Source organism: Pelodiscus sinensis, chromosome 13, assembly GCF_052426305.1.
Source record: "Pelodiscus sinensis isolate ZL-2025 chromosome 13, ASM5242630v1, whole genome shotgun sequence".
Classification (NCBI taxonomy): domain Eukaryota; kingdom Metazoa; phylum Chordata; order Testudines; family Trionychidae; genus Pelodiscus; species Pelodiscus sinensis.
This window is the reverse complement of record NC_143064.1, coordinates 26,432,254-26,458,539: the sequence shown is the minus strand read 5'-3', so window position 1 is coordinate 26,458,539 and position 26,286 is coordinate 26,432,254. Positions and strand designations below refer to the sequence as shown.

The 26,286-nt window shown below is 40.5% G+C and overlaps 1 protein-coding gene across 5 annotated transcripts in view; it reads right to left on the bottom strand.

Annotated features, from left to right (window-relative positions):
• Nucleotides 1-1,245: 1,245 nt before the first annotated feature.
• The window catches only part of ZC3H12B (zinc finger CCCH-type containing 12B), a 116,588-nt gene continuing 91,547 nt past the window's right edge, over nucleotides 1,246-26,286 (bottom strand). For all 5 annotated transcript variants that reach the window (XM_075940830.2, XM_075940829.2, XM_089781624.1 and 2 more), the window contains 5 exons: nucleotides 22,436-23,211; nucleotides 15,582-15,721; nucleotides 14,496-14,730; nucleotides 14,304-14,410; nucleotides 1,246-12,405 (listed from right to left, as the gene is read on the bottom strand). In XM_075940830.2, coding sequence (XP_075796945.2) covers nucleotides 10,982-12,405; nucleotides 14,304-14,410; nucleotides 14,496-14,730; nucleotides 15,582-15,721; nucleotides 22,436-23,046 — 2,517 coding nt within the window. In that variant the 5' untranslated portion in view covers nucleotides 23,047-23,211 and the 3' untranslated portion in view covers nucleotides 1,246-10,981. The remainder of the gene's footprint in view (nucleotides 12,406-14,303; nucleotides 14,411-14,495; nucleotides 14,731-15,581; nucleotides 15,722-22,435; nucleotides 23,212-26,286) is intronic.

Here is a 26,286-nt window from a genome sequence, read left to right as displayed (position 1 = left end):
ACAGGGCCTGAAGAGCCTTGAAGAATTGTTTTGTCATTGGGTGTGCAAATATGGTAGTGTCATCGATTTTGGTATGGAAAGTTGTAATTGTATCCAGATGGATCTTGATATAAGGCTCATTGATGAATGAAATTGTTTCAGATGGAGCAGATATTCAAGGATGGAGGGCAATGGTGCCACTATAGGTGTGATATTTTGTGCCATGGCCCTCTGAGCATATCGTTTCCATTTGTGGGTGTATATTTTCTGAGTAGACTTGGCTCTACTATGTAGTAGCACATTTTGTACCTGTTCAGCGCATTGTAATTCTAGCTCGAGAACCATCCACGTACCAGGCCTTGAGATGGCGCATAAGCAAACAGGGATGTTGTATTTGGAGCAGGATTCGTATAGCAGGTCTGGGTTCTACAGTAGGGTAATTGGGGGAAATATAAGCCATCCTGTTGAGGAAGAGGAACCATGGCTGCCTGGGCCAGGAAGGGGCTATGAGAATGACCATTGCTCTGTCCCTTCTTACCTTGTAGATGGTTTTGTTGAGGAGAGGTATGGGGGGGAAGGCATAAAGCCTATGCCTTCTGTGGAGCAGAAAAGAACACTCTTTGTTACTGTGGCATACAGGTCTATCATGGGATAACCCCAATGATGGAAAATTGTTGACAGTATGCTGTCTGTCATTCATCTGCCACTCATGCTCTTGACGTAAGGCTCTGCTGAGAGCATCCACAGTGGTGCTGAGAATGCCCGGGAGGTAGCAGAAACAAAAGACAGGACGATGTAGCACTTTAAAGACTAACAAGATGGTTTATTAGGTGATGAGCTTTTGTGGGCCAGACCCACTTCCTCAGATCAACTTGTGGAAGAAAATTGGCTTGAGGCACCAGTTCCAGAGGGTAATAGCCTCTGTGCAGAGAGCATGGGAATAGGCACCACCCTGCCTGTTTATATAAAATGTGCATGCCACCTTATTGGTGTAAACCCTGATACGTTTGCCCAACAACATTGGAAAAAAAAATGGGCACAGGCATGTCTGATGGCTCTGAGCTCTAGTACATTTATGTGAAGGGTCCTCTCTGTTGTGGACTAGACATCCTGAGTTATTCTGTTTGCCATATGTGTTTCCCATCCTGTGAGGGAGGCCTCTGTAACAAGGGTTATGAAGGGGATCCCTGTGCATAGATTTTTGGGCTTAATTCACCAGAGTATTGTACCTTCACCATTCCAGGGATGGAGAGTCTTGGTGTATGGGTGGATGTTTGGTTTGTACACTGTCCTGAGCCAGCGCTGGGGGCAAGACATAAAAAGGCGTGCATTTGGTACTACGGGATTGCATGATGCCATGCGCCCCAAAAGTTGTAGACAGTCATGGACTATGGCTCGAGGTATGACCTGTAGCTTGATTACTAGGTCTTTGATTCTTTGAAATCTGTCGTTTGGTAATGAAGCTTTGTCTGTTTCCGCATTTAGTTGCACACTTATGAATTGTATTGACCGCAATGGTTGCAGGATTGACTTTGTCTTGTTAATTAATAGGCCCAGGGACTGAAAGCATACTATGACCAGGGATGTACTGTGATGGGAATCTTCCTCGGATTTTGCTTTGATGAAGCAATTGTCCGGGTAAGGAAAAATGATAATACTTTGTTTCCTTAACTAAGCAGTGACAACTGTCAGCATTTTCAGAAAGATTCTCAGTGCCGTGGAAGGTCCAAATGACAGGACCATATATTGGTAATGGTCGGAACCTAGGATGAAACAGAGAAAGCATCTGTGGGTGGCACAAAACACTGCATGAAAATAAGTGTCCTGCAAATCAAGGGACAAAAACCAGTCCCTCTGCTCCAGTGCTGGGATGATAGTAATCTTTGCCTTTTTACATATTGATTGAAGACTCTTGACATCTAGGATAGGACACCAACCCCCGTATTTTCTATATGAGAAAATACTGGGAATAGAACCTTCTTCCTCTGTATTCATGGGGGACAGAGTCTATGGCACCCAGCTGAAGGAGGTGTTTGGATTGTTGGTTCAACAGAAGATTACGAGAATGGTCCCTGAATAGGGCAAGGTAGGTTGTTGGGAGGGAGGGACAGAAGTAAAGGAGATGGTATATCTCAATCAGATCATTTGGAGAACCCATTTATCTGGCATTATAGACTGCTTTTTGGTGTACAAAGGCAGCAGATGATTACTGAATGGCTTATTAAAGCATGGTGACCCTGGAGTGGGTCGAGAGTTTCAGGCCCTTGACAAGAACCTGCAAATCTACTTATTTTGCTGGGGTGGATGGTTTGCCGAGTTCATTTGCATGTGTCTGCACTGATGTTCCTTGACCACACTCTTGGTGGTGGTGATGATCTTGCTTTTGGTGCTGGTAAGTGTACTGTGGCTTGGGATATAGCTGATATCTGTATTGTCGTCTCCTGGTTGCAGGTGTGTGTCTCCCCAAAGAGTGAAGCATTGCTCTTGAGTCCTTCATAGAATGAATAACGTCATTGGTCTTGATGGAGAAAAGTTTTTCACCCTAAACTGGAAGGTCTTCCACAGTTGATTGTACCTTGCGGGGAAAAGCTGTGGAGTTGAACCACGAGGCTCATCTCATAACAACTGCGGTGGCTGTGGATCTTGTAGTCATGTCTGCCATGTCAAGAGCCACCTGTAGGGCTGTTCTTGAAATTGTGTGTCCTTCCATGATGACCGTCTTAAATTGGTGGTTCCTTCTACGATGACTGCCTTAAATTGTTGGTTTTTTGCCTCTGAGATGTCCTCAATAAAAGTGTTAAGCTTTGAGTAGTTGTTGTAATCATATTTACTGAGTAATGCCAAGTAGTTTGCTATTCTAAATTATAATGTCGATGGTGTGTTCACTTTTCTTCCAAATAGACATAGTAAGAGACTGGACCTGTCAGCTAGGGTAAAGCAAGATTGCTGTTGTTTATTCCTCTGGTGGGTCTCCTCCACCACCAGCGTGTTTGGGAGGGCAGAGATGGGTAAAGAAGAATTTGGAGCCCTCGGGAGGGATGTAATACTTTCTAGCCACCTGTTTACATGTGGGTGGAATTGTAGCCAGTATCTGCCAGATTGTCTTGGCAGGGTCCATTATCACCGGGTTTATAGACAGGGTGATTTTCGCTGATGGGGCAGTTTGAAAGATATATTCATGTTGACTCTGTTACCTCCTCCATGGTGATACTAAGGTCAGCTGCCACTCTTTCAAAAAGGTCTTGTAATGTTGTCAGTTGTCATTGGTGGTGGTGGCATCACTGCCTCATCAGGGGACGATGATGAATTCGTAGTAGGGATGTAATAGTATAGTCGATTAACATATTAACTGATAAGCAAAAGCTTATCGGTTAATACTATAGACTACACACATTTCTCCCCCTTCTCCCCACCAGTAAATTTTTTAGCAGGTTGGTCAACAGCATGGCTCAGTCCTGACTTGTGCCAAGTCCAGGACCTACCTCCGCTACTGCTCTCCATTTAAAGTGTACTAGGAGCCAGGCAGGCAGGCAGCCAAGCTCAGATCTGGCTTGCACCGGATTCAGGAGCTCAGACCAAGCTCGGGACAGGGGCTGCTGCCAACCCATGCTGCTGCCTCTGTAAGAACATAAGAACGGCCATATTGAGTCAGATCAAAGGTCCATCTAGCCCAGTATCCTGTCGTCTGAGAGTGGCCAATGCCAGATGCTCCATGGGGGTGAAAATAATAGGTAATCCTCACGTGATCCTTCTCCTGTAGAAACAGAAGCAAGGGACACCATTCCTACCCATTCTGGCTAATAATCATTGATGGAGCTAATCTCCGTGAATTTATCTAGCTCTTTTTTTTGAAGCATATTAAAGTCCTGGTTTTCACGAAATCCTCTGGCAAGGAGCTTCACAGGCTGTGTGCTGCATGAAGAAAAACTTCCTTTTGTTTGATTTCAACTGGCTACCTATTAATTTCATTTGGTGACCCCCTAGCTCTTATATTAGGGGTACAAGTAAATAACTTCTCTTTATTCACTTTTTCCACACCAGTCATGATTTTATAGACCTCTATCATACCCATCCCCCCCTTAGTCTCCTCTTTTCTAAGATGAAATGTCCAAGTCTTTTTAATCTCTGAATGGGACCTATTCCAACCCCCTAATCATTTTTGTTGCCTTTTTCTGAACTTTTTCTAATGCCAATGTATCTTTTTTGAGATGAGGCAACCACATCTGAACACAGTATTCACGATGTGGGCATACCAGAGGCAATAGTGCAGGGTGACAAGCAACTGGTACGCGAGGAGAACTGGTTTTTAAACTGGCACCCTGCACAGACCAACTCCCGCCTGGACCCCTCACTGCTGCCTCTGACAGGCGGCAGCACAGGGTGGCAGGGGGCTCCCTGGGATTGTGGGCCTGGAGTGCACTGTCTGCCAGCCCCACCCCTGGGGAGTATAGACTAGTCAATTAACCAAGAATTCACGAGGTTAATTGAATAGTTGATTAACCAATATTTAACATCCCTAATTCATATCAGGCGATGTATCTGGCCCTGCTTGCTGTGATTGTGGATCCTGAGCTGCCCTCCAGGTGGGATGGTGATGGAGATTGTGGTGGCGGAGAGGGAGCAGGTTGGATTATGCGCTCCTTAATGTGTTTCTGCTTGTAACTGTAACCCCATGGGCTTCAGTATTCCCGGTGTGCCACATATGGCATGGTGGTGGCATCCATGGATATGGTCCCCATGGTGGGATATGCCTGTCTAATAGGAATCTCAAACTGGCATGAGCAGATGGTATGGAGACTTCCATGCCAGGGGACAGTTGAGGTAAGAAAGTTATCTAGCAATGATGATGATAACGGGGATATAACTCAGTAGGCGATGTACGGTGTTTCAGTGCTGCTGCACCGGCTGAAGTGTTGGTGCTTAGGAAAGGTGACTTGAATGTGGAGGGGACAAGTAAGTCCCTCTGATGCGGATACCTTGGTGCTGGAGTGGATAGTGCTGTGGTTGTCTGCACCATGATCTGTACCAATATCATCATCATGGATGGATATAGTGCTGACTGATGCATTAAAGATGCCACATGTGGTGTGGATGGCTGTTGCGGTGCCTTTGAGTAGTTCTCTGCACTGATGTGGTTGTACCATTACTGCTCGGTACCCTATTGGACACTGAGCTCTATGACGCAGGCATACTCAAGCCTGTTGCTTCAGCACAGGTTCTCTGCACTACGTGCTTGTCATGTGCTCAGTGCCGATTTCATTATTGTGCACTGTTTCGGTGATGGCACTTTGTCTGATGAGGCACACTTTCTGGGTGGTTTCTTCCTTTGGTTTGGGGATTTTCAATCGCTTCAGTGCCTGGATCAGAGGCTGGATGTTGGGATTTCACCAGCATGATTAGTTTGAGGTGGGGGTCTCTGTCTCTGTGGGTTCATGCTTTCAGTTTGACACAATAATGGCGATTTTGCAGGACATGAGATTTCCCCCAGACATCTGATATGTTTAGAGTAGAGTACCCATCCAATACAGATATAGCATCATTGCAGATGGGGCAATGTTTAAATTCTGGAGAACCAGAATCTGAAACTTAGTTATGCCCAACCAACCTATCAATGGTAAGTGAAGAGCACTGCTGAGCTGTCTCAAGCTGGGAACAGTAAGAAGGAATTGAAGGGAGGGAGGCTATGCATGCATGGTCACGACATGCTGGAGCCACATGGCATGGGCACTGCACATGCATGACCCCTGAGGCACTGCTGTAAAGACTCCAGTTGATGGCATTGGGACACACCAACACCTACTATGGAGCACCCAAAGGGACATCTTTCAAAGAAGAACTCAGATTTCATCTGAAGGGAGATTATTAAAAAAGCTAAATAAAACAATGTGGGTCACTTTTATATTTGACTAGATTAAGAGAAATCTACTATTTAAAAAATCCTCCTTTATCATCCATCATGCTGTGAGTTCAGTTTCTCATTAACAATCAACATTTTTTCATAATGAAAAATAGTGATTTCAGCTTTCCCTAGAATGTTTTAGCTTAAAATGCAAAATGCCTCACTTTGGCCCTGGTCCTAGATGCACTTAGATCTTTGAGTAACTTTTAATGCTCTTTTAGCGAAACGGGAGGACTTGTTACTCATGTGCTCCTGTGCTTGCAAGAGCTTGGGAAACGTAAGTAAGTAAAACAATGTCAAACAAATTTAGAATTAAATTTGGACACATCACAATGCTTTTCATATTCCAAGTTATCTAAAGAAATGTATAAAGCAATGAACTAGAAACAGGAAGTTCAGGGACTTCAAAAGTTTATTGAATAAATCAATCAATATATAATTCATAACATTGTGATCTGATCATATTTAATATGTGCAAACCTTTTACACACTATTGGGAGGAGAGAACAGGTAATATTTGACAATCAACCTAAAAGTCTTCCATGTTTGCCTCACAATGCCACTACATATCTTTACAAAATCTTTACATACATTCAGACAAGTTTATGGGGATTTTTCACACCTATATCACTTCACCATCACCACATGCATGTTCTGAATACAACAGGCCAAAATGACAGATTGTGCTTCTTCAGAAGCTAACCAAATAATGTAGCTGTGATTTTTATGTGATAGTGCACTTACATTCTTTAGCTTGAAATACTGTGGTGGGATTTTTATATATAATAAACATACATGCTGGCTCTCTCAGCAATCTTTCAGCAACATGAAGCTCTATGCAAGAGAAATGCTCTGTCATCTTTATTTTTTTAAAAGAAAAAAAGCTGTCAGCTCAACTTTTACTGTTAAATTCCAAGTGTATAATGGTGGAACACATGGTGGTCTGAACAACAATATGAATTACTGCACTCCTCCTTCAAGGACTTAATTAGTTCAAAACAGCCTCTCACTGCTGTTCTCATGTGCTGCTGTGGAATAATATTAGACTCACAGTATGCCCCGAATAGAGTTTTCTTAAGTGGTGATTGGGAAACGGAGCCATATACAAGCCATCTTCCAATATTTTCTAACAGTAAAATTCTTAGAAGTGGCTAAAATGGGAAATTTCTTCATTCATACCTTGAGCACTCTGATTTTTTAATTATTAAAAAACACTCCAAAAGGAAAAGATTCACATTATCAGAGGCAAACTGGCTTTAAAAAAATTAAATACTTTGGTGATTTATTATAAGTTGTTTAGTCAGTCTGCTTTACAGTTTGTTCTTATCAACCATACACATTCTTTGCATTTTAAAAACAGTTAAAGTAATCAAAACTTTACAAACAGCTAAAAATACACCCATGCTAGTGAATGTATTACATGCAGCATAAGGTAGAGCATTGCACACTTAGTATAGTGATTTACGAAGACCATGTACTGGTTAACGTCCATATTCACTCTTTTTGTCATTAAGACTTACATTATATTTGGGTCAACCAAAAAACCCAAAGAGATTTTATAAAATTTTACAACAATTAAACAAGTAACGTTTAATTCTACAAATGGATAAAGCAAACTACTGTAGCTCAATAGTACACCAACAGGACTAATAGTAGTCAAATAATCTATGTACACAAGCTACTACAATACTAAATACCATGTGATATTTACAAAAACATTAAGTAACGTCAGGTAACATTCCAGAAATACATGTAGTTTATTCCAAAGCATTATTCAGTTGCCTAGTAAACTGAAGGTAATGTAATTTTTAGTCATAAATTACATAAAAGTAAAATAGCTGGAGAACACAAAGACCAGCAAGCTAGGGAGCCCTGGGGTGAAAACCTGGCCCTATTGACATCAGTGGATCAGGACTTCACCCAATTTTATTTATCTATTTTTTGCTGTTCTTTATCTAGGACTACGGTAGTCTTTGGAGTTTTTTTCTTTTTAAATATATACTCTGGAATTGTACTATTACACAAATTTAAAAGTGTATTTAAATATTGTGCTCTCAAAAAGAGCATTTATACAAAATCATATTTACAATAAGACACTGATGATCATGTATATCTTGAGATCAACTCTTCTGTGTTTGAAGAAATCTAAGCTTAAATACTGAAGGTTAAGGAATGTCAGTGTTTTGAAGTAGCATTTGAAGATATATTAAAACATGGATCACTGGATGCTGTAAGTTAAATTAGCTGATCAAGAGACACTAAACCATGTTTATAAATTATTACTTTTAGGAGCAGGAATAAGTTACAAGCAAAAATTCTGTAGACAATTTCTTCAAGACTTTATCCCCCCGCCCCCATTTCTACACAATGTAAACATTCTTGGCTTATGTTAGAAGAAGTGCCTTAGAGAAAGGTTTTGTTGGACTGATACTAGGATTCCTTCCTAATAAATACAAGGCCCTGAAGAAGACTGAATTTACTAGCAGGTTAAAGTCAGTGAAAGAGTTAATTAACTACACAATTCCTATAAGATAACATTATCGCCATAAACCATCCAAAATCTTATGCAGCAACCCCTGCTCAGTGTTACAAATAAAGGATGCTGAGATACAGGTCTACAAACCCTCTTGCAAGAGTTTGTGTAGTGGGGGAAAAGAAAACACTTTTCTACATACACATTTAATTCCATGCAAGATGGAAAGTGTGAGTACACAAGCCTTATTTTAAACCTAAATTATACATGTATTATTAACCTGTTAAGAATAAAGCAGGGTCTACAGCAGTTAAATTGTTACAGTTCTATTTATAAACACGTGCAAATGAGTAACAATTTTTACATAAAATTCCTTTGCAAGAATGTATTTGTTTAATAAACAGACTAAAGATAACTTACGTAATAGTATGCTTTTATGTGTACACACAATATCTGTGCACACTCTAATAAAGTGGATTTGAAAAGTTGTCCTTGTTTGTCTATAAACTACAAGTGCCCATTTAAAATAAAAAGATCCATAATTACCCATGGGCTACTTCCCTGTGACACACAGTGTCACAAACATTGTGGTGAAAATGCAATATTGAAGTTAATCTAGAGATGGTTTTTGTACATTTTTTTATACAATCAAGAAAAAGAGATACAATTTGTATCAACAAACAAAAGGTCATTTCTGGTTATTTGAGGCATTACTCTCAGCTGCTTTTACGATAGAAGAGAATATGAAGTAAGAGGAAATTAAAAAAATATAAAATGCTAGTTAAGGTATGTTTCGAAAGTTGGTCAGGAGTAAAAATATTTTTCTATAGCTATATGCTAACTTTTTGAAGATTAGTTTATTTTTATTAATAGCAATGATCTGCAGCTAATTAAACAATTATTTTTTATACTCTGGGCACGAAGAAAACAATCTTTAAGTCATTGCAATTTGAACACACAATGATATGGCCAGGACAAAATATGTAAGTAGTCTGAGAAGTACCTGTGGGGACGCTAGAATACATATCATGTGTGAAATGATGTGAACATCCAATTTACTAATACATTTACTTAATTGCATCTGTAACTTTGTCACATTTTGCACATGATAAACAGCCCACAAGAGACACTTAGATTTAATGCAGGTTTTACAGTAGCAAGTGGAAGTAATGATGTAGTAGTCTTTGGTCCTCAGACAAACAGAACTAGAAAGCAGCATGCAAGCCATTATCAAAACACCAGAAACAACCCTGACTGCAGCCTCACGTTCTGTGTGTTTCACAGTAAGAAACATTTAGGCAGTGTCACACCTTCTCATGAAGAAACAAAAGGCCATAAACCAGGCCTTCTCAACTTTCATGAAAAAAACTACAGTAGAAGTCAACAAGTCCTAGCTCGAGATATATCGAGTTAGTAATGGTTCAAAATGTTGAAATATACATTGATTCAAAAAGGGCGTCCATTCAGTGCAGCTTAAAAAAAACCAATAAACGCCTCTTCTGGAGGCATTTAGCTACAAAGTTCCCACCCCTGAGCAAAATATTAGTTGCGCAATCAATGCCGCACACAATTTTTTTCTTGCCTGTCAAAATAAAAGCTTTAAAAGCTTTCAGGAGGAAAATGCATACCTTTGGGTCAATCTGAAGTACAAAGTAGGACAGGGGTTGCAGCAAGCCAAAGATGTAGCATCCCTTTTCAGAACCAGCTCCTCTCCCCTTTTAAACACCAGCCACACTGTCCTTAGCCACAAAAGAAGGGTTGCAGTTTCTACTAAACTGAATATTCACATATTAATATCTACTACCTTCCTTCCCACTTGAAGGGAAGTAAAATGACAGTCTGCAGTTGACCTTAAAATGTACTATCAGTACGTCTGAAGAGGAAGGCTACAGTTTATCATATTTTTAACACTGAATTGGGACTCAATTCTGCAAGTTGCTGAGCTCTCTGGCTCCAATCCAGCAAAGCATTTAAGCAAGTGGTGAACTGGGACCAAAATGCTCAGCACCTTACAAGATCAAGCCCTGGGTGGATAAATTTAAAGGCTAAGAAATACCAGTTATGTTGACATTTAAAAGTGAAAAAGGGACTAGATCAGGTTTGTTTTACAAACTGATGATTATTTTAATTGTGGGCAAATCATCCTTTTAAAAAAAGATTTGACACAGAGGAATGCAGTGTCAAAGCGGAAGTCTTAATGATCCCGGAATGTACAGAGCATATTTTGAAAAGCCAATTATATATTTATAGTCAGATTGAAACTACACATTGTTACATGCAATATAATTGCTAACAATAATTTTGAATGTACAGCTTTAGACACTAAAAATGTAACCTCCTTGTTCTTAGTTAAATAATATATTCATGCAAAAAGGTATGCACTTCCTGTAAAATACTTTTAAAATACCCTAGTTTTGAAATCCTAAAATATTCATTATATTTACAATACAATCTGTATATAGTGTCTCTCACATATATTTAATGATTGCTATAGGGCACAGAATTTTATGACAGAAAATATTTACAACAGATTTGCCCACTTCTCTTATTTTTAACTTTTCCTCCAGATTCTGCTCACTATACACTCAATACTATTTGTCTTTAAGTGTTCAGAAAGAGGCTCTAACATTTTAACGCCCTGTTCTCAATTTGGCAACAATCATAGCTGCCAGCTGTTGTGCATCTGTCATGTGGGGATTTTTCTCCATTACCGAGAGGACAACACCAGCAGGGAAAATATTGCAGAGATTCTTGTATGTCTGATATTGATGTTCTGGAATGATATGCTGTTCCTGTGGCTCCCCACATACCCCAATCCAGGGGTTCCTCCACAGCTGCTCCATCTTCTCAGGCATGCTTCTTACCATTACAGGTTCATAACATGGTTGCATGAGATTGTTACTCAGAGGATAGGAGTGGTAAGCGTAAGTATCAGCAGCACATGGTAATGGATCCCAACTAGCATGCTGTTCTCGACAGAGAGGTGGCCTTCTCTGCCGCATTGGATTACTTTCATAAAGCCGTGAGTCAGAAATACTGTCCATTCTTGTCATGACCAAGGCACGGCTTGGCTGTGCAGTGGCTGATGGATGAACATTCTGAGGCACTGGGTAGTCTCCTGGACAACTGGATCGTGCTCCTACAACTGGATGCTGGACATGGAGTGCTAAATGGGAAACAGACTGTTTGCGTGGGAGTTGTTTAGGCTCTTCAGTTCCATAACTCTGAACTCTAGTTAAGGCTTCATGGTAACCATGGGAAAAAGGCTGAAGACGATTTTGGGATGAAAGTCTGTGGACCTTCACATTGTCTTCTGGTCTGGCTTCTGCTACACCCAGATACAAATCATTGTAAGAGGAATAAGAATCATTGCTTGTATGGCTTAAGCGATTGTCAGGACAGGGGCTTGAATTTCTAGAGTACATCCCCTGGTCTGCATCAGCCCCATAGTAATCTGTGTTTCGCATGCTGCTTATGCTCAAATTGGAAAAATCACTGAGCATGGAATAATAGCCATGGTCCCCTAAAGATTCATATTTAGGATACTGGTCTGTATAGCTAACAGAAGTGCCATGGCTATTGGTGACTAGTATTGGAGGATACTGCACACTGGCCATGTGTTCTAGTGAGGATTTCTGATGAGTAAATTGTGATGATCCAGGTACAGGACTGCTTGCAGAACGAGTATTTAATGCACCAACAGCATGGCTTTTTGAAGGAGGGATTGTTGGTACGCTTAGTGCGGAAACAAGAGAAGGGACAGAATTGGCTTCTGACTTCCGAGCTACCGACAGCCTTTCCTCAGGTTCCACAGCAACTGATCTAATGCTTGGGTCTGACTGGCGTTTGGGGGCAATGCGTTTCACTTCAGAATTGATTTCTCCTTTGGAAATGGATGATCCTGTGCCACATTTGGCCAAAGCTCCCTCACTCATAGTTTTCACAGCAGACAATTTGGCACTTATTCGAAGCTCATCCGCTACTGACCTTTGAGGCTGATTTGCGCGTTCTGGGTGGTAATATTTACATTTGTGTCCATAGGTGCATTTTTTACCTGCAAAAGAAGCCTCCAAATTAAATATGTCAAAAACAATTGTACAGAAAGCTGTATTACAGTAAGCTAAAAAAAAATCTGTAACCCACAACCTCCCTCTTTTTGCTCAATGCCTATAGAGGTATTAAATCAGCCACTCTACCTAGAATAGTCTCTTACAATATGTGCTAATACTTAAGCTAAACAATCTGTTCCACCTTGCATTTTATTAGAGACTGGGAGTACCTTTCCCAACCTGAAGAGCTTTGTGTGGCTCAAAGCTTTTTTTCTTTCATCAACAGAAGTTGATTGGTCCAATAAACGATAGTTCCTCACTCACCTTATCTCTCTAAGCTAAAGATTCAGTGTTCGATGCTGTATTGTTTATAACTACTTTTGGGGTTGTAGACTGAATGTTAATGCTTTGGAAATAAACAAATCAGAAGAGCACAGGCACCAACTTTCATTTTTCTGGGAGAGTGCTCCACGCCTGCTTTGCTGAGGTTCTGCCCCCACTCCATCTTTACCCTGCATCTTCCTGCTCCATCCCTTTTCCAGAGTGCTTTGCTCTTACTCCACCTCTTTCTGCCCCATCCAACCATGCTTCTTACCATTACAGGTTCATAACATGGTTGCATAAGATTGTTACTCAGTGGATAGGAGTGGTAAGCATAAGTATCAGCAGCACATGGTAATAAATCCCAACTAGCATGCTGTTCTCAACAGAGGGGTGGCCTTCTCTGCCGCATTGGATTACTTTCATAAAGCCGTGAGTCAGAAATACTGTCCATTCTTGTCATGACTAAGGCACAGCTGGAGCCGCTGAACAGTTGATCAGCAGATGGCATTATGTGTGTGTTCCAGCACCACAGCATCTGTAGAGTCAGTGCTTAAAGTCTAGTAATCTGGAATTTTGTATGTATATGAGCAGCTACTGAGCATCTCTCCTGCTCACTGCTCAGTTGTGAACCATAGTGCTCTCCCTTACACTATAATTGTTGAGCACTAATAATCTACTCATTGCTGTATAAAACACAGAAAAGCTCGGTCATAGAACTAATACAGTACAGGACTTCTCCTTTGAGTAAAACTATAAAGAATGGCATGATAGTTTTTTATTGTGAATAAATATCCACTATGAATTTGGACCCAGTGCTTCACAGTTGAAACCTAAAGGTATGTCTAGACTGCAGCACTACTTTGGGATACTAGAGATATCCCAAAAAAACTATTCCGCATCTTTTCAACCAGCCCGTTATTTCAAAATAGATTTTGAAATAATGCTATTCTGACATCCCTGTAACCCTCAATCCACAAGGGTTAAGGAATATTTCAGACTAGTAGTTTATTTCAAAATTTGAGGCTGTGTAGACAGCACCAAATTTCAAAATAAGCTATTTTGAAATTAGATTGAAATAAGATATGCAAATTGTGTAGCTCAAATTGAATATCTTATTTCAACCTACGTGTGCAGTGTAGATTAGCTATTAGCCTAGACTAGCTATTCCATGTTTTAAAAGCAAGACCTTTGAATTGAAATATAACGGGCTTGCTATTCTAACGTCCCTGAAAGCCTCATTGCATGAGGAATAAGGGATGTTTCAGAATAGCACTTTATTTCGAAATAACATGATAAATAAGCTACACAATAAGCTTATTTTGAGGTAAGGGTGCTGTGTAGATGCACCTTTAGTGACTTCACCTTTTGAACTGGTTTCCGATCTCTAATGCTCTACTTTTTTTTTTTTTTTTTTTAAAGAAACAAAGAAAATAGACACTAGTGTCCAATCTGGATGCTAGCAAGTAAAACAAGCCAGGTTTTGATTTTTAAAAAATTGAGCAAAGTCTAATTATAATACATCAGCTTCTTATTCAGTCTCCCTGACACACAGAGCTCAGTCTGACTACTGTAAACCTACCATAAGGGCATGGTTGTTTTTTATGTTCAGGAATAACAGGCCTTTTTCTGAGGAAGTTTTCAAGGCTTGGACCATGGCGTCCTAAAGGATCATCAGGAGGCATAAATCTGGGGGAAGAAACAGATGAAATGTGAATTTTAGTTTCCATGTGACCTTTAAATGTAAATTCCACAATATGAAGAAAGAACATACTTGTCATTCACAAAAGAATACATTAGCAGGCGTTCCTCTATGAATTTCTTCCATTCTGGCTTTTCATTCTGAAGATCCCGATAATTATCATTTGACACAATGATGCCATCTGAGTCAAAAGCCAGTTTTACTATAAACCGGTCATCATAACAGACCACCCTTCTTCCCTGGACTCGCCGAGATGGGGTGAAGACAAGAATTTTTTCTTTCTCCAATTTACGTAAAATTTCTTGATCTGCAAGATAAGTTCAGATGATTTAAATAATTTCATTAAGAAACAAGCCACTTCAAGTTTTTACTAAAAAGCGTTTTTATTTGTTGTTTATATTAGAAAGGGAGTTAAGTAGTTCAGATTAACAATACTATTTTCCACTAAATATGCTAAGATAGTATACTCTTCGGGGGGTAATGTAAGCATGTAAAAACCTAGACTTAAATAGCACTTTTCTTCCAAGGGTTTCAAGGCACTTTACAAAAAAATTGAGGCCTCACACCCACTCCCATTCCATCTGCACTGTACTATCAATCTGATATTCCTGGCTCAATGAACACATGCAAATACTGCGAGACAAAGTCTATGTTTGCTCTACATAACCAACCAAGGATTCCACCTCTGTCAGAGGAATCCTGAGCTGCTTGGCCACTAAATCAGATGGGGGACACGCCAAGAGCCTATCCTTATATTCCTAAAATCCTTGTCATGGGGAGGAAACATTAATATTTCTCTCCACAACACAGAATGTGTTCTAGGAGTACTTGAAAAACTTGTATCAGTCCTACTTGCAGATACTTATAATGGCCTTTAACTAGCAAAAATCTGTTAGTTTCAATTTGAGTGCTGAGCCATCCTCCACTTAAAAGGAGACTATTTCAATAGTGACGTGTACTTTGTGAAGCTATTGTGTCTTTTGGGACGAAAGATAAAATACTGTTATACTGAATTAACATTGCCTCAAATTATTTCCTCCATGCTTAGGATAATCTTTTTTAACAAAGTAACAATATTTTTCCTACAGTAAATGCTACAATCTTATAATAACACAACTATTTTACCACAGCATGAAAGTAATCGTTTTGACGTTCTACCTGTAATTGGTGCATCAGGTCGAGACTGCTCTTTTCTCCATGCAGGAACAAACACAGTGATATCTTTGTGTCCTTTCTCCAGAAACCACTCAACAGCTAGCTGAATCCCCCGACAGGAAAATTCTTCTTTATTTCCATGGCTTAAAAATATGGCAAAGTATTCATTTAAAATAGGATAAGAAAGAGTTAGCAAATGACAACCAAGAACTAGCTAATGATGCTTACTTCTACAATATATGCATTTTATAATAACTATACACAAAAGGAACAAATAGCAGATTTTGCCAAAAATTACTCTTTCTGGAAATGATTTTTTGTAAAGGGAAGGATTTCTCAGATTATATAGTTTACTGTTAGTGAGTCTGATAACTTTCTGATAACTGCTTAAAATCAGTGTTTAATACTAGCCTAGTATACAGTGGTACTACAAAATTCTGAGCAAAATTTAAAATAGCACTTGAAAATACTTGATAAAATAACTTGGCTTTTGAGTCACCAATTGCCACATACTTACTAACCATGACAGGCTTTTTACAAATCAGGGTATGTCTAGACTACAGAGCTTTTCCGGGATACCGAAAAAGCTCTGCCATATCCAAGGAACGCATCTGCTTTCTCCCCTCTTCCCCCCAAAAAAAGGCAGATGCTTTTTTTTCGGCATCCATGTAAACCTCATTTAAGAGGAAGAAGGGATGTTCCGAAAGAGGGGTTTTTTTCCGACATTTGGTCCCGTGTAGACATTTGGCTCTGTAAAGAAAAGTCACTTTCGGAAGAAAAGCAGAAAAAGATACGCAAATTGCATATCTTTTTCCAACTTTTCTTTGTAGTGTAGACACAGCCTCAGAGCTGTAAGCCTAAACATTCCTCATTTAGGGCATGTTTACACTAGGAAATCATTCTGAACTAACTCCTGAAATAACTATTTCAAAATGATATGTCCACACTACAGGGGAAGCCTTGGAATTAGTCCAAGGCAGGCTCCCTTAATGTGGATGTGCTACCTCGACTTAGAGCCCCAGGGAGCAGTGGGGAATAATTACTTGGAATGACTCTGGGGAGTAGTTATTTCAAAATAGTAGTAGAAAGTCCACACTATTGCTATTTCAAAATAACTATTTCGAAATAAGCAGGAGTTGTTATTTCGAAATAACCAGCCTGTTATTTTGAAGTAATGGGCTTGGGAGTGTGGACGCTCCACTTGTTGAAATAAGGGGAGTTATTTCAACATAACTTCCTAGTGTAGGCTTTCCCACAAAGCCTGCACCTTCCAAACTCACAATGATTGTTTAGGGCACACACAGGTAGCCACAAACTCCAAAGGTAAACAGTCAATTGAAATTAATGCAGTATTTAGAAATTTAGTTGGGTTATTAAGCAGCAATCAAATGATAATGAAATGCTATTAATGTCACCAGTTCCTGAAATACTGACAACTAATGCTACTTTGATTCTCTCATTAACCAATACTGACAATTAAGATTACATAGCTGGGCAATACACTTTTTACCTTAGAAAATCAGTATTTCATTACAGAGCTACACAACTGCAAAGATAAAACTTGCTATTAATGGCACAGCTTTTATTTTCATATTCCAACTACTACTTCATGGTACAGTATATTGACTTATAAAACAGTTATGGTGTATTGTCAAAATTTATATTTGGGCCTTTGCCCAGTCTCTATATACATAAACCTTTTGTACACATCAGGGCCAGGTCACAATATACAGCTGTATGAAGATTTCAGACAGATCTGTGAGGTTCCAGAAATCTAGACAGGCCCCAAGCACTGCCTAAATTATTTCTTAACCCAAAAGCACCTGAGGACTGGGAAACCTCATTCCATGAGGCATAACAGAGCAGTCAACAAAGGCTTCTGTTGTCGACCATGGAACATCCAGACTACCGTGCTGTGCTGCCAAACAGCTGATCGGCACAGCACAGCAGCTATTTTGATGTAAATGAAGCAGTGATTATTTAAATCGCCGCTTCATTTTCCTATGTCTAGTAAACTCATCAACATGGCTCTGTCGACGGAGCCAGGTAGTCTAGACATATCCAAAGTGTGGAGGAGGGAGCAAGGGGTATTTAAGACTTGTGGGGGAGGGAGCAGATGGAAGATACATACATTAAGTTTTGTATATTTTTAACACTACATCCTGGAGTTATGGAGGGAGTGACTGCAAGGGGTGCAACTAGTGTTATTCATTTTCCTGAAGGAGAAGGACAACAGTGATCACTCAGCTTTAAGAAGTTCTGGAACATGAGTTAAATCCAGGGAAAATAGGTACTAGCTAAAGAAGTCACTTAATCATGTTCTATCTTCTGCAAACAAATGAGACAGTATGCACTGAAATACACACCTTGCCACTTCTTTGTGCACCACACTTGGAAACACACTTCAATCAATGTCTTGAAAACAAACTGTTCCGAGAAGATTTTTTTTATTTTTGCATAGGTGTGTTGTTGAATATCACACTGGCTTTATACATTATTTAATTTAATTAGTATTAAAGTTTCATGAAACTGGTTTTTGGGGAAGGAATAAAGGAATCTGTTTATGAGCTACCTCTCTGAATCTTAATCTTTGATAAAGGTTAAATGAAAGACGAAGGCAACTATTATAAATGAATTATAAAAAAACTCTTAAAGACATCCTCTTTCATGCTCAAATGTAATACAACAGAATCTCAGTTATGAATGCCTTTGGAATGTAGTTTGATCAAACTCGCAAATGTTCAAAACTCTGAATAAAATGATATGATTGTTCTTTCAAAAATTTATAAATGACCACTGACTTAACACAACTTTGAAACTTTCAGAAGAAAAATGCTGATTTGAATCAACTTAATTTAAATGAAACAAGCACGGAGACAGTTTCCTGACTTGGTCAAATGTTTTTCTTTAAAACTTTTCCTTTATTTTTAGTACTTTATGTTTAGCACAGTACTCTTTTTTTTGTTTTGTTTTGGTTTTTTTGGACTTTGTTGCTGCCTGATTGTGTACTTCTGATTTCAAATGAGGTTTATGATTGACCCATTAGTTCATAATTCTGGTATTCATAACTCTTGAGGTTCTACTATATAAAGAAACAGATGTTTGCATGTGGTCTGTTTTACTACTATTTCTGGTTAAGTTCTCTAATTCTGACTAGACACCATTGAATAGTGCCAACATTTGGAGAAAATATTAGACCAAAGCTAAACATCCGAATGTTAATCCCATGCAAAATCATATTCCCCCCCCCCAAAAAAAAATGAAAATCTACTTGTAAATAGCTTGCTGCACAGGGACCAGCAAAGGGAGTCTAAGGACCAAATTCAGCTCCTCAGAGTATTTAAATTGGGAGTTGCTGCTACTTTTACAAGGACAGAATATGACATTAAATAGGTAATTTATTTGGCAGTTTAGCTACACTGACCAAAAAACAAAACAAAACAAAACATGAAAAATATGTATTGTTTTACTTTTTACCATGTGTTGATTAAAGGGACAGTCTCAATTTGAAAATATTATTTCTATCTGAACTGGTCTTTACCAGTGATTCTCAAACTTATTTAATCAGGTCTCCCTTCTTCATGTTTGTAGTTATTTACAGCTCCTCTTCCCCAAAGAGAACATATAAAACCATTCAGCTTGCCAGGCACACCAGACAGCAGGGGCTGCTGGACAAGCACACAGCTCTGAAGGCAGCACTGCATCAGCATCAGTGCAGAAGTAAGGGTGGCAATGTGAAATGTGACAGTGACAAAAGTCACTTTTCACTGTAGACTTAATACCCTATTGCTACCCTTATTTCTGCACTGCTGCTGCCACTCCAGGACTTACAACTAGAGCCTCTCCCTACCTCCTTGTGAAGGACTGAGGGGATGGGGAGAGGAATTAGAGCACGACCTGGGATTGTGCAGGAGAGGGAAGAAGAGCAAGGCCTAGTGGCAGGACTCCAGTTGTTTCCTTTATCTTCTCTCCCTGCCTTCTGAGAGGGCACAGCCCTTCTGCAAAAGCCCCTAGGCCTGATAGCAGGTGCTCTTAATAAAGGCACACCATGTGTGCCTCCCATAACACATTCCTGTGCCTTCCATGGGAGGTGCATCTCATATTTTGATGACCACTGGCCTATATACACACTACTATAATTTCAATTAGGGGTATGGGGTTTTTTACATTGGTTCAAACTCTAACGTGGTCACAGTTCCAATGATATAAAAAGCACCTTATAACAGTAGAGTATATTCCACATCTTATAGAGAAATACCAGTATAAACACCTTTATATCAATATAGCCATATCCATACGCATCATATAGATGAGGCTTTATACTCCCTATTGCAGTGGTCTCCAACCTTTTTAAGCACAAAATCACTTTTTGAATTTAAGTGCAACCCAGGATCTACCTCAAACCCAAATAACCTTGCCCCCACCTCCTTCGTGCCTCTTTTCCAAGATCTTGCCTCTGCTCACTCCATCCTCCTCCCTTTCACCAGGCCAGGGGCAGAGGGTTGGGGCACGGGCTCTGGATTTGGGCTAAGAGATTTGGAGTGTGAGAGGGGCTCTGAGCTAACCCTGGGGCAGGGAGTTGGGGTGCAGCAGGGGTTCAGGGTACAGGCTCTGTGAGAGAGTTTGGATCCAGGGGGCTCAGAACTAGAACAAGGCCTGGGGTACAGAAGGAGGTTCATGCCTGGAGCAGGGGTTCGGAGCTGGCTCCATCTGGACATTGCTTACCTCATGTGGCTCCTGGTTGATGGTGCAGTGGGGCTGAGGCAGGCTGTCCTGGCCCTGCACCACTTTCAAAAGTGTCCAGCAAATTCCCTCCATCTCAAGCCCTGTTGTGCCCCCGCATTCTGTGACGATAGACTATAGGCTAGGAGAGGGGCACCCTGACATCAGCACCCCTTCTTCTCCCTTCCCTGCTCTGAACTGCAAGCAGGATGCTCCCCGTGGTGGAGGGAGGCAGTTCCAAGGCAAAGGACAGGAAATGCACTGCTGTGGGGGGAGGGGCAGCTGAAGTGCCAGCTCTTGATAGCTTCTTGGCCAACCAGTCAGGATCACCTGTCAGAGGCTTCAAGATCTACAAGTAGATCCCCATCTACTGGTGGGTGACCACTGCCCTATTGTCACAAGTAACACCCAAGATTACCTTCTTAAGTGAAAGTGATTAAAGAAAATATATGGGTTTTTTAAGGTTACTTTGTTTTGCTGATGTTCACAATGGTATTACAGGTTAAACATCTCTAAACTGGGACTCTGGTCCAGCAATATCCCTGGCCCGGAAGGATCACTGATGTCCAAGGATCAGGGAGTCCTGATGGAGGGCGGATGGCTGGTAGCCCTGCAACAGGGCTGGAGCCCAGTAGCAGGACTGCCCTGTGGCAGCGAAACAGGGAATCCAGCAGCAAGGCTGCCACCCGGTGGTAACAATACCCAGGGGAGCGGGATCTGGGGGGGGGGCGGCAGGAAGCAGCGGGGTTGCCCAGTGGCGGGGCTAGGAGCCTGGTAGCTCTGCTGTTGTCCAGCGGCACAGTTGCCCAGCAGGACTAAGAGGCAGCAGGTCTGCTCCGCAGGGTCAGGAGCCTGGGAGTGGGGCTACTCAATGGTGATGCAACAAAGAGTCCAGTAGTCCTGCTGCCATCCAGCAGAGCTGCCCAGTGAGGCTGGGAGGCAGCAGGGCTGGAGCCCAACAGTGCACCTGAACCACTGCCCCCATTGGACTGGGACCTGGGCAGCAAGGCTGTGCATGTGGCTGCCATGGTGGGGCCAGAAGCCCTGGGCACAGAGAGGCTGGCAGCAGGGGACGCCAGCCAACAAGCTAGCAGCAAAGCCATGGCTGCACGGTGCTGGTGGTGGTGGTGGTGGGGGGGGGGAGGGGACCAGAAATGACACCCCTGGTCTGGCAAAATACCTCAACCAGGACTGGTCAGGTCCCAAGGGTGCTGGACCAGGGAGGTCCAAACCTGTAGTTATGAATTATGCAGCAGAAAGTTCACATGCATGATTTTCCCCAGGTGCTGTAACAATGTTCAGCAGCAAAGCTAAAACTGAGATGTACCAGGGAGATGACAGTACAGGGACAAAAAGGATGGGAGAATACTTGAGCAGAGAAATGTCTGTTTTGTTGTTAAGTGGATCTAATACCCACCTTCAACCAAAAACAGTAAAGACTTTATAAAAAACTTCCCAATGAATTTTTAATATATTTCAAAGCATAAAAAAACTTGTTTTATATAAAGAATTTTCTGAAATTAGGTTAGTTCAAAAAATAGGTTAAGAGTTCTTTAAACAAACTGAGAAGGGAATAATAAAGAATGCCTATTGGACAAACACTGCCTGTAGAAATTTTTACATCAGTGATCTCCACTAAGGAAATACGCTAAGGAATTTCTTCTTGTTTCAAGTGGAACAAGACCAAATATAGACTGACCCTTTCTCAATGGTAAGCACCTTATATTGGGAAAGTACACCCTTAGCTGAGATGACCAGCCATCAAACTTCTTTTAAAACAGTTCTTCTACCCACTCAGCTGTCCAACCTGCCTTTAGATATTTTAGAACAAGATTGGTAAAAATCTTTCAAAAACGTAAAACAAAACCTATGATACAGTAGAACTAAACTCTTATTTATTGATTTTACAGATTTAGGGGAGCAGAGGACTGCAAAAAAGAAAGATATGGAGACAGTTGATTTTTGGGGTAGAGATTGCAAAAAGAGGAATACCAATGTATTTTTAACTGGGGAAAAGAAACCGTAAGTTACACAGGAGCATATAATCAACATAACATGATTTTGTCATTCAAATATAATATTTATATATCAACATACTGGTGAATTATTTAAAAAATGCAAACATTGAGGCCTACCTCATAGCTACATTACTTCCATCAATGACAATTGGTCTTAAGTTGTCAGTGTTATCCACCACTTCATCTTCAAGTGACAGTTCAGGGCTGGCCATTTCCTTTGGGCAAGGACCCCTGGGCACCAGGATACCACTATTACTGCTGACACTTCCTTGTCCCTCTGACTCACCCTTGTTGCCAAGTCTCACAAGTTCTGCCAAAATATCATTGATTAGAGCATCTGCTCCCAACTTATTCAGCACTGCCTGGATCTGATCTCCAGCATACCCAAGCTTTAAAGCGAAGTCCATTTTAGCCTGATATTCCTTGTCCAAGTTTATTTTACACTCTTCCAGCTTGAAGTCCTGAAGGATACTGCTCTGTGAGAAACTTGGACGATCCAGGCAAGGTGAGCGACAGAGTTGCCTATGTGGTTTGGTAGAAATTTCCTTTTCTAGCCACTGAATATTGCTACAGCTATTCTTGAAGCATGGTTGTTCGGGCTCGCTTTCTGAGCTTGTCCAGTCCTCCGATTCGGCACTGCAGTCCCCAGCATCCTGCTCTACATTCCTCTCTTCTTTGGAATGCCTCTTCTCCATTTTCAACTTCTTCACCATGGACCAGGCCGTCATCACGTTCAGCTTCTAGCTAGAGATCTCAAACTTCTCTTTCACTTCCAAAGCTGATTGGGATTCATACTCAGTTGCATCTTGTAGGCTAATTGAAAGTGTACACAAGGCTGGAATTCATTTGTCTCGCTTGGTATGTGCTAGCATATGAAAACCCAATATTTAATCCTAAATTAAAAAAAACACACACACAATTAGCTTTTGTCAAATTCTTCAAAAAACTTTGACTACAGTACTTATGTTTTAAAAAACAAGAGAGGTCCCCAGCCACTCAAATTCTCATTTAAATTTTTTGTTTTGTTTTCTCTTTAATAACAATTAATTGAATTTCCCTTCCTTACCTCTTTTTTTTATATATATATATATATATATATATATATATATATATATATATATATATATATATATAAATTTGAGAACATTTGTCCATTCAAGAACTCCTCCTAAATAGTAAGAGCTAGGACCACCACATTCAGTACACAGCTTCGTCTTATCAAAGCAAGGTAAGGGTTTCACCATGCCAGGAAAATGGTACGTGTCTGGAATGAATTGCTTCTTATAAAACCATACAGAAAAGACACCGAATCACCAAGCAGGTAAAATAGACTGGTTGAGGATGCCACCTGCCATACCCCATCCAGGACTGCCCCAGACCCGACTCTCTCACTGCTCAGGTGCCCTTTAGGAAGGGCGGGGGGGCTAAAGTCCCCCACCCGATTCGTATTGGAACACTGATAGCTGTTCCCCTTCATCAGTGAGCGAGGGGAAAAGTGCATAGTATGCTGCATTCTTCACTGTCTGGGGAGTACAGGGGACAGATGAACCTGGACTTCCCTCAGCCAGGGGACATATACCCTTCCACCCCCAGCTGTGCCCCTGGAGCTGCAGCAGCCATCTGGCCCCAAGCTGCTGCGGAGATCGGGCTTAGGATAGTCCAAACTCCCTGGGGCAGCCTGCAAAATGAACCCCTCATCCCCAGTTCCATCCCACAACAATGATTCAAATGAAGCATGTACATTTTCACATTATTTTCCAAAAAAACAAAAATGAAATGATTTAAGGACCTGAGCAATGCCGAGTAATTCAGTTTATATATAAACTTAATGGCAATAACTACTACTACACTTCCAATACAATAAAATCACAATTAAAGTAAACACACAGTCAGTTTATTGCCTGTCACAAGAGCTTTTGGGAATGAGTTGCATGGTATGTCAACACCTCTGAGCATGCATAAGCACAGAAAATGACTGTCCATTATTTTTATTAATGAGTTCTTTACATATCTGCACCATCGCTAGCTCAGAAAACTAGGTAGGGGTATGAGGAACATAAATTTTAACTTAGGACTTATCTACATAATGGGGCAATATGTCACTATTGGGGTGTGATTTCCAAAGTGCACTAATGTATTGCTCACTAGAATTTCCCTAGTGGACTTTAACATAGTACGGTTTTTCAAACTGCACTACATTAAAGCACATTAGTGAAGGGAAATTACTTACCATGTAGAGTAACTGGAGTTCTTCGAGCCATGAGGTACATATGCCTCGTAGTAGAAATAGGACTCTCTTTGGCCTGCAATATTTGTAGGATGTACATGTGCTCTTCAGTCCTCATGCTTCTCTGCAATCATTTGAGTCCTTCTCAACTTATAACAGGGCTCTGAGATAGAGGACGATAGGGCAGGTTGCAGAATATATATTTTGACAATGCATCTCAAACTCCAGTTATTATACATGATAAGTAACTTTTCTTTCTCCTTTGAGTGATTGTTTATATGCACATTCTACTGATGGTGATTCCCAAGCAGTGATCAAATTCAGGTGGTAGAAGCTTGGAGCAGTTAACAAAATAATGATTGAAATGTAGTGTTGGATTTAGAAGTTTCCATTTGAACATAATATCAAATGAATATGTGAACTCACAGACAAGAAATAGCTTTACAAATGTTAGATATAAAGTGTTTCAGTGATGCTGCTGATGCAACGTACACTCTTGGGCTACGTCTAGACTGCAAGCCTCTTTCGAAAGGGCTTTTTCGAAAGATACTTTCAAAAAAGACTCTCTCAAAAAAAAGCGTCTAGACTGCAAGCAATACTTTCGAAAAAGCAAGACTTTTTTCGAAAGAAAGCACCCAGGCAGTCTGGATGCTCTCTTTCGAAAAAGCCCTGTTTGCATTCAAGAACGCCTTTTTTCGAAAGAGCACTTTCGAAAAAAGGCGTTCTTCCTCGTGAAATGAGGTTTTCCGTCGAAAGAAAAGCTGTGTTCTTTCGATTTAATTTCGAAAGAACGCGGCTGTAGTCTAGACACAGGTGAAGTTTTTTCGAAAAAAGGCTACTTTTTTCGAAAAAACACTTGAGTCTGGACACAGCCTTGGTGAAGGGGTCCAGATCATAGCTGGTATCTCTACCTTGGCCACCTCAACACATTTTAATACAATGAGGGTACATCTAGACTGCAAGCTTCTTTTGAAAGAAGCTTTTTCGGAGAAGATCTTCTGAAAAAACTTCTTTAGAAAGAGAGCATCCACACAGCAAAAGTGCATCGAAAAAGCGATATGCTTTTTCGAAAGACAGCATCCATTCAGTGTGGATGCTATCTCACATTTAAGCTGTGATTACTATGAACGGAGTGGTCACCAGGGCACCTGTGCTTTTACTTAGAGGCCTCTTCTTTTGAAAAAATTTTCTCTTCCGCATCCACACACGCCTTTTTCCAAAAGAGCTCTTTCGGAAAAGGCATTCTTCCTCATAGAATGAGATTTACCAATGTCAGAAAACCCCTTGCATTATTTTGATTTTTTTTCTCTCGAAAGAATGCAATAGCAGTGTGGATGTAAGTCAAGTTTTTTCAGAAAACCAGCCATTTTTCAAGAAAAATCCCTGTAGTCTAGGCGCAACCTTGGAAATCCTTTTACATTGTCTTTGGACTGAAACTGCAGAGCCCTTCATTCTTCCCTCAGTGAAGACAAACAAGTTTGGCAATGATCTATACGGTTTCATTCTATCAGGTAGTAGGTGCGCCTCACATCTAATATATGCAAGATTGCCATAGATTTGGATACATAAAATTTTTGAAAGAATTCTCGTAGATATATCAGTTGACTGAGCTGGAAGATTGTGACTACTTTAGGAAGGAATTTAGGATGTATCTTATCTGGGCAGAATACTGAGTAGGTAGGGTCAGTCATAAATATTCAAATCTTGCCCACTCTTTTGGTCAAAATTATCACAACCAAAA